Source organism: Gossypium hirsutum, chromosome A12 (assembly GCF_007990345.1).
Source record: "Gossypium hirsutum isolate 1008001.06 chromosome A12, Gossypium_hirsutum_v2.1, whole genome shotgun sequence".
In the NCBI taxonomy this organism is placed as follows: Eukaryota; Viridiplantae; Streptophyta; class Magnoliopsida; order Malvales; family Malvaceae; genus Gossypium; species Gossypium hirsutum.
Window position 1 is genome coordinate 60,312,913 of NC_053435.1, and position 9,595 is coordinate 60,322,507.

General features: G+C 33.5%; 1 protein-coding gene across 1 annotated transcript; it reads left to right on the forward strand.

The window, feature by feature from the left end:
• Positions 1 to 7,765: 7,765 nt before the first annotated feature.
• LOC107962935 (pentatricopeptide repeat-containing protein At5g57250, mitochondrial-like) lies at positions 7,766 to 9,232 on the forward strand (the record flags this gene model as incomplete). Its single annotated transcript, XM_016899498.1, has 1 exon — positions 7,766 to 9,232. A coding segment is annotated over one exon (1,452 nt), but the record flags the coding sequence as incomplete, so codon positions are not given.
• Between the last annotated feature and the right edge of the window lie 363 nt (positions 9,233 to 9,595).

The following is a 9,595-nucleotide window of genomic DNA, read 5'->3' on the forward strand; positions in this document are numbered from 1 at the left end:
CTCTATAGTTAAATTCTCACTGTATAATTTTCCGTGGAATAGTTTGTAACATTATCAAAACTGCTCATGTGATTGAAAAGAATGAATTCTAGCAGTAAATGAGAGTTTTGCTTGAGGACAAGCAAATGCTTAAGTGTGGGGGTATTTGATAAACGCCAAATTATACATAGTTTTACCCCAAATACTTAGCATATTTATGGATGTTTACTACTAGATTTATGGATTTTGGTACTCTTAATCCAGTTATTTCATGTTTCGTACTCAGGAGAGCACCAAGAGTCAAAAGGAGCCAAAAATGAGCTAAAAAGGGACAAAACAGACTAAATCGAGAAGATCACACAGCCTAAGCCTTGCCACATGGGCATCTCACACGCCCGTGGCCTTCGGGGGTGTCGACCAAGGTTTACATGATTCACACAGCCTGGCCATTGAGCCCACACGGCCGTGACAATTTAACGGATCGAACACGACCTGGCAATCACGTCACACTGTCGTGGCACACGGGCGTGTCCCTTTTTCAAAGAGTTGTGTTTTACACAAAAAAGGGTGCTTAGGGAGGAAGAAAGTCAATCCAAATCCTATATAAACACCCTAAGTATGACCCAGTGAGGAGGCCTCTTCTAGAACTTTTCTGGAATACAGAACCACACGCCAGGAATTACTTGAAGGAAGCCAGACTATCTATCCCAAAAGCCGGAGCTACTCCAAGACTGAAGATCTCTCTCAGAATTCCTTCAGGGGTTTTAGAGTTTTCTTCATGTTTTGTTATTTTTATACTTTTGACATACCTAAGGGGAATAAAACCTATGATGGATCTTGTTATTATTATCTAAACTGTATGATAAATACTTGATTTGTTCTTAATTATGTGTTCTTAATACTTAAGTTAATATTCCGGGTATTAATTCATGATTTTATGTGCTTATGCAGAGGAGGAATAGACCCTGCCTAAGAGTAGATTTGGCATAATTAAGCGGATTTGATCGAACGTCTAGAAATAGGGTTATGAGATTTTACTGAATTAGGGCGAAACCTAATATGGGAGTCCATAGAGTGATTTACTGCTTCCCTAGGGGTTTTAATTAAGAAAGAAATTTTGATTAATTCAACTGAGGGTTAGACATTATTAGTTTCGAAAGGGATAATAACATAGGTTAGGGAGTCTCACGGATCGAATAAAGTGAATAAATCGTTCGGTTTAGAGTCAAATAACAAGTGAAATCTAGGTGGATTCCTCATTGGTTGTCGTCTTTATCAATTGCTTCTCTTCAAGTCTTTTTCCAAATTTTCTCTTCACCTTTAATTAAATTAGTTAATTAGTTTAGATAATTAGTTTAATAAACAAATCCTTTTATTCCTAGACTAGATAATAAAAAAATAGTTATTACTGGTACTTTTGGTTCCCTTGGGTACGATATCTCGATCTTGCCGTTACTATACTATTGTTCGATAGGTGCCCTTGCCTTTTCGTCGTGATAATAGTTAGTCTAGGTTTGATCTTCATTATAAATATTTATTACTTGTTACGAATCACGCGGTCAACTTACTGAATGATCTCTTACGCGAGTCTCTAGCTTTAAAATCAGATTTTCTCTTCTCTTTCCCGAGCTCTTCAGCTTTGCAGGCTCACTCAAATAGTACTGCGAACTCTTTTATCTCAAGTATGCTAACTAACAGTTTAATGTCTTCATTCAGCCCATCTTCAAATCTTTTACACATTATAGCTTCGGCAGAAATACACTCTTAGGCATACCGACTGAGTCTTACGAATTTTCGCTCATACTCTGTCACGATCATCCAACCTTGTTTCAGCTCCAGAAATTCTTTTCGCTTCTAATCAATATATCTCTGGCTAATATATTTCTTACGAAACTCAGACTAAAAGAATTCCCAAGTCACCCGCTCTCTCAGAACCACTGATACTCGGGTATTCCTCCAGTGATATGCTGTGTCTCGAAGCAAAGATATGGCACATTTCAAACATTCATTTGGGGTACAGGACAGCTCATCAAATACACAGATAGTATTATCAATCCAGAACTTAGCCCGCTGAGCATCATCATCAGTAGCTTTAAACTCATCGGCCCCATGTTTTCTAATTTTATGAATAGGTGTCTTATATAATCTCAGGGGATCACTTACTTGAGGTACAGCAAGCATCGAAGATGGATTAGTCGGGGGTGGAGGTTGTTGTACAGTCAGGTTAGTCCAGATATACTGAGTAAACTAGTCATTCATCATTTGGTAGAAGGTTTGTCTAACCTCTCCTTCCTAATTACTCAAAATTGGTGGAGAATCAACCGGTGCTATCCCTTGCGCAGGAGCAGGCGCTACATTCTCGACATCATCAACTACAGCTTTGTCAGCATCCATTTACTATATGAAAACACATTTCAAATGTTAGAAGTCATCACACTATCGCAGTATATAATTATGGCATGTATAGCTAAACTCACACATGCTACGTTAGTCCTAGAACCGACTAAATCGTAATTCTGATACCAATAAATTGTAACACCCCTAGCTCGTATCCGTTGTCAGATTAGGGTTATGAGGTATTACTGATCATACTATTATTCATACAAATGTTCATTATAAATTGCAATTCGATATTCAGATCACATATATGCTTATAACTCAATCCAATATCAAATCTTTAAAAAAAGAATTAACATGCACAACGCAACATAAACAATGTATGACCCAAAATGTATATATATATATAACTTAAACATTTTATACATATACAGAACATGGAACACATCCATAACTTCATTATTGAATATTAGACTTGTTTTATAAATGTTGCGTGTATGCACAAATTTTACATTAATTAAAACAAATGTCATTACCTTCCTTTTTATTTATTTATGTGGCATTACTTTATTAATTATTATGTTGTTCATAGGTCATACATTAAGGCTATCTAATACACCCATTAAATATATATAAACATGTAAGTAGGTATAACTAAACATAATCGAATAAAACTATAAGGCAAGTCATAATTTCAATTTAATAAATCACCATCACATAAGAGACGCAACATATGTTATAGAGCTCAAACACATTTGACCATTTACCATAAACACGTTAAAGAACCCTAATGATAATTTAATATCACATCATGCAAAATTCATTATATTATCAAGTTGCCATTAAATCACAATAACAACCTTTGCATACACTTCTATGTAAACTAAAAGAATTCATAGTACATAATTTAAATAAAAATCACATATGCATCATTGGTGCTATATAACATGGTTGTACCTACTATCAATACATATATATAGATTTGTAACTAATGCTCATTTATCCAAAATTTTAAGGTCACACTTAACTTATCCGTACATGCCAAATAATTAACCAAAACAATTTTAAAATGTAGTTAATACTTGTTACCTTTCATCACTGAATGGTAATACTTAAATCTAAGCTCACTAAGTATTATATCTATGCACATACGAGCCTAAGCCAAAGCATATAAAGCAAATTCACATATGAATACTTCATCTAAACTTAATCACATCCAAACTAATTTAACAAGCTTATGACTGATTCTACCATGTCACTTACTAAGTCATAAACCAACTTAATATACTATCACATAGCACCATTTATAAATGTTCATAGCATACGACATCTTGACCCAAAATAGACTTAAACTATAACTAAACCGAAACCAAAATCAATTAAGGTAGTTAAGCCATTTTTGCATGGCTAATATACAAACATTTTCAAAATAATTAATCCCCAAAGTCAGTCTATACATGCCATAATTTAAGTTTAGTTTATAAGGTACTAAAACAGTAGATAGTGTGATGAACTTGGCTGACAGTCCCTGAGCTCGTAGCTTGACTCCAAAATCTATAAAATAGAGTAACATAACACACAGAATAAGCTACCATAGCTTAGTAAGCCATAAGCAAATAAACAATCTAGTGATATAACCAACTCATTTTAAACTTAACCGAATTATACTAGCATAAGTTTGCTTAGACTCAACCTACCAATTTCATACATGATATTTTCGTTTTTATACAAAATTCCAACTTTGTCTGATATAACCAATATGAGTAATTCACATTTCACTTACAAAGCCAATATATCATTAGACAATCAAATATACTTATACTCATAAACACCAACTCAAGCATCTTAATATATCATCATGTATACATTACCTAAATGGCTGAATACACATGGTTACATCAATAAGCATATCTCATATCATTTCAAAGACAATCACAATATATATATACCTCATAAGTCATTTGTATCAAACATTAAATACTTACTTACCTTACCTTGAATAGATAACAAGTTAATCCATACCTAGCATATAGCTCATTTTACACATTCAATCATAGCTTATCTTTGCCTGATGAACCATTCAGAATCGGATAGGACACTCGAATAATCACATAAATCATACAATGTCAACGTCCCAGACGTGGTCTTACATGTAGCCACATATCGATGCCACTGTCCCAGATAGGGCCTTACTCGTACACACATATCGACGCCATGGTCTTACTCACACACATATATCGGAATCCTATGTCATGACATATGTATCCTAACTATTCCTAGGGTTCATACGAGGCTTTCGGACATCATAACTCGGTCGAAATAATTTTATGAACATAGTTACCATGCTTACACATTCGGTATTAGCACATACTAATTAATATATTTCATATTGGTATATATTCTTTACATTAGATTAAATTTAATTATGTCTATTTGCTTATAAACTTACCTCGAACGTTATAAACGGAACAGGGCAGCTAGTCGACAACTTTCATTTTCCCCCAATCCAAATCTGATTTCTTTGGTTCTTGATCTAAACATATTCAAATTAAGCTCATTCAAACATATTTTCATTCAATTTAGTCCAAAAACACATAAATGGGAAACTTACCATTTTACCCCTAACATTTATAATATTTACAATTTAGTCCCTATTGCACAAAACACAAAATACACAAAATTTCCCTATACTCATGTTGGGCCGAATTTTACCCATGCTTATACAAGTCCATATATTTCATTTATTTCACATTTTAGTCCCTCAAATTATTATTTTTGTAATTTAGTCCTAATTACTCAAAATCATCAAAATATCCAATACAAAACATGTAAATCTAAAACATATCTTTCATTTTTCATTATCAAAAAAAAAATCATAAGCTCTCATCAATGGAATTACTCAAAATATTCATCAAAATAAATAATTCAAGCATGGGTTTTGTAGTACTCGAAGCAACGATCTCAAAAACGTAAAAATTATCAAAAACTGAGCTGAGCACTTACCTTGATTGAGCTTAGAGCCAACCGAACCCGAGCTTGGTTTCTTTCTTTTTATCTTGTTTTAACTTTCGGCGATGAAGAACAAATGAAACTAAGTAATTTTGGTAACTTTATTATTAACTAATATATGTTTATTAACTAAATTACTTAAATAACCTTAATGAAATAATAACAAAACTATATAATATATGTCTTTTACCATCCACTTATTATGTCAATGGGCTATTCGAAACTTAAGGACTTCCATTTAATAAGCCAATAATAATTCGACCCTTTATGCTTTTAACTACCAAATTTTCAATTTATGCGATTAAGTCCTTTTATTTAATCGGATACCTAAACGACAAAATTAAATCATGAAAATTTCATAGATATAAATTCACACAAAATAAACACAAAATATAATTTTTAAATAATTTTCTGACTAGGATTCTTGGTTCAGAAACCACCGTTCTGATTAAGGTCTAAATCGGGCTGGTACATAAGAATATGAGATGTGAACAAAAGTGAAATACCAATGTGTTAAGGTAAGTTTGATAACTTACAAAAAGATAAGTTAAATTTTTTATTAAAAATAAAGAATTACTGAAGAAGCTTATATGTGTGCAAATATGTATTAATTGAATAGGTTTTAAAATATTTTGTTATGATTTATTTTCATATTTATTCTTGCAGTGCTTACTAAGCCTTCACTGGCTTAATGCATAGGTACAGTTAGACTCTAAGAGGTAAAGTCGGGTTAGGAGATCTCTCATCTCATCACATGTTCAAAAGCTTCAAAAATAGGTACCATATTTTGAATTAAAATGGCATGTACATAGGTAGACTAAATGTGATTGATTTAAGTTGAAAATAATATGTTTAAATGTTTAAATTAAATGGTATCCAACCATAACCATTCTAGCACCAAATGTAATAGTCTTATACCAGATCCGTACGTTTGGATCAGGTATAGGGGTGTTACATTTATTGGCATCAGAGCTTAGGTTTTCTGATTTCTGGGTAAAGAACGAGTCTATAAGTACATGTCATATAGAATATACCGATGTGATGAGATGTGATATTAATATTAGAAGTATTGATAAGTTAGAAAATATGAATTGTTACTAATAAGAAAATGATTTTGAATTAGTTAGTAATGACTCAAGAGGGAAATCAATAAATATTGAAATTTGATAAAAACTTATTTTTTTCATAGATATTGGAAGAAATGGCAGTAAATTTGATATTGCTTGATGAGATAACAACTTCAGCGTAGAGGGAGGAAGTTGATAGGATGATGAGAAAAGTGCAAGATTATAGAATGAAACCAGAAGAAGACATTGTTCAACATCTTATTACTATAAATTGAAAGATGCAAGAAGTGTTATAGAAGGTTCATGAACTGATTAGAAAGAATAAGGTGCAATAATTGACCCTTAGAGGAACATTAATAGAACGAGATCATTAAATGATTTTAGATCAACTTTGGAAGACATTGGTACTGTAAACTTATTGGAATATAGTTATATGCTACGTGAAGTTTATAATCTCTGAGGGAGCAAGGAAAATAGCGAGACAGAGAGTAGGTTTACAAAAGTTGAATGGGAAGCAAAGTGTCTTTGACATGCCATGGATGGAAAAATTAGTTTTTAGGAAATTACCAAGAGAATTTTTACACTGTGTTTGGTTCGCCGTATTACCCAATCCATTACGCCCCGATTACGTGCGTATTACATTACGCCCCTATTCCGGCGTTTGGTTCGCTGTAATAGGTATTACGCGCGTAATCGGTTACGCCCCTAATCCCCAAATTCCCGTGTTTTCCAATCCCTTCCCTTTTTGCTGTATTAGCTATTACTTCCGGCCTCCCTCCCCATCTCCCTGTTTTACCCTCCCTCCCTACCCGACCCTCTCCCTAATCATTTTCGCCGTCCTTTCTCTTCATCTGGATTGAACAGCTACGAAAGATCTACCACTAATTTCCCTTCTTTGATCCTCTCAATCAAGTAATTCTCAAATTATTTTCCTACTGTTTTTGGGTTTTTTTAACCCTCTGTTTCATTCAGTCTTTTGTTAATTCCTTTAATTTTCCATATATGATTATCAGGTGATGATAAACACTGTGAATTTAGTGTTAGAACAGCTTTGATTTTTATGGGTCTGATTTATTTTGACTGGCTTTTTTTTTCCTCCGTTTTTTTCTTCCTTCTCTGTTTCATTGTTTTTTTTGTTAATTTTGCTTATGTGATTATAAACACGGTGAATTTAGTGTTGGGATAGCTTTGATGTTACTGGGTTTTATTTATTTTTACAGTTTCTTTTCTCTTTTTTTCCTACTGGATTTTATGCTGCGTTTGATTGAATCTTTTTGTTAATTTTTGCTTTACTTTCTATTCATATATATTTATGAGTGATGATAAACAATGTGAATTTAGTGTTAGAACAGGTTTGGTTTTAACGGGTTTGATTTCTTTTTGCTGTCATCCGAAACAACCCAGAGAAGGGTCTTTTGTTGTTAAAGGATTGCTTGAGTGATTCTGGTACATTGCCTTCTTCTTTTACTTTTTGCTCGTTGATTCATGGTTTTGTATCTCAAGGGAATATGGATAGAGCAATTGAGGTGTTGGAGTTGATGACAGGTGATAATGTTAGATACCCTTTTGATAATTTTGTTTGTAGTTCAGTGATTGTTGGTTTTTGTAAGATTGGGAAACCTGAAGTTGCAGTTCGGTTTTTCGAAAATTGTATGAATTCAGGAGCTTTAAAGCCTAATGTTGTTACTTATACAGCTCTTTTAAGCAGTTTTAATCTGTTGGGTAAATTTGATGAGGGTTGTGAGTTGGTTTATAGTATGAAAAAGGAAGGGCTGGCTTTGGATGCTATTCTTTATAGCTGTTGGATTTTAGGGTATTTTAGAAATGGGTGTTTAATGGAGGCTTTGAGAAAATATAGAGAGATGGTTGAAAGAGGAATAAACCCTGATACTGTGAGCTACACTGTCCTTATTGATGGGTTTTCGAAGGAAGGTAGTGTTGGGAAGGTTGTTGGATTTCTGAAGAAGATGTTGAAAGACGGGGTGATGCCGAATGTGATTACGTATACGGCAATCATGTTAGGTTTCTGTAAGGAAGGGAAATTCGAGAAGGCATTTAGGTTGTTCAAGGAAGTTCAAGATATGGGGATTGAAGTGGATGAGTTTATGTATGCAACGTTGATTGATGGAGCTTGTCGGAAAGGAGATTTTGATTGCGTCTTCCATTTGTTAGATGGAATGGAGAAGAAAGGGATTAAGCCAAGTGTTGTTACTTATAACATAGTCATCAATGGTTTGTGTAAGGTTGGGAGGACATCTGAAGCAGATAATGTATTCAAAGAAGTAGCCGGTGATATTATAACATACAGTACTCTGTTGTATGGTTATACCGAAGAAGGGAATATAAAAGGAATTATTAAGACGAAAGAAAAATTGGAAAAATCTGGTCTTTGTATGGATGTTGTTGCATGTAACATACTTATCAAAGCATTCTTTATGGTTGGTGCATTTGAAGATGCTCGTGCACTCTACCAAGCAATGCCGGAAATGGATTTAAATGCAGATTCGATTACTTATTGCACAATGATTGATGGCTACTATAAAGTGGGCAGAATAGAGGAGGCACTTGAAGTATTTGATGAGTATAGGGTGTCATTAGTTTCTTCTGTTGCATGCTATAATTGTATAATAAGTGGGCTATGCAAACAGGGAATGGTCGATATGGCCATTCAAGTGATTATTGAACTTGGTGAGAAAGGTTTCATTTTGGACATGGGTATCTCTATGATGTTGATCCGGGCAGCTTTTTCTCAAATGGGTGCAGTGGGAGTTATGAATTTTGTTTCTTATTTGGGTTTCAAAGGAGATCTGCTCTTCCTTATTTGAAGGACTATTTAAGGAGATGAATTGAGAAGAAATATATATTTATATTTTCTTTTCGGTGTAGATTGAGAGACATGGGTCTTTAGGTAGACAACAGGATAGTATACTTTATGCTTGGCAATCTGCATATTCGTATTGATTTCGTGTCATATTCGTGTTTTAAGGTATTATAGGTATACAAATTTGAACATTTAAATAATTTCTGTTATATGGATTGTGGTACATTTGTGTATTCATGTTTTTTTAATACCATATTATATACATATATACAGTGAAATTTTGCCTTGCGGACTTCATTTAAATTAAGAAAGCTTACAAAAGACACTCCCTTTCCATTTTTTGTTATTCTTTGCTATGAGTTGGAGAAAGAATAAACAGGAA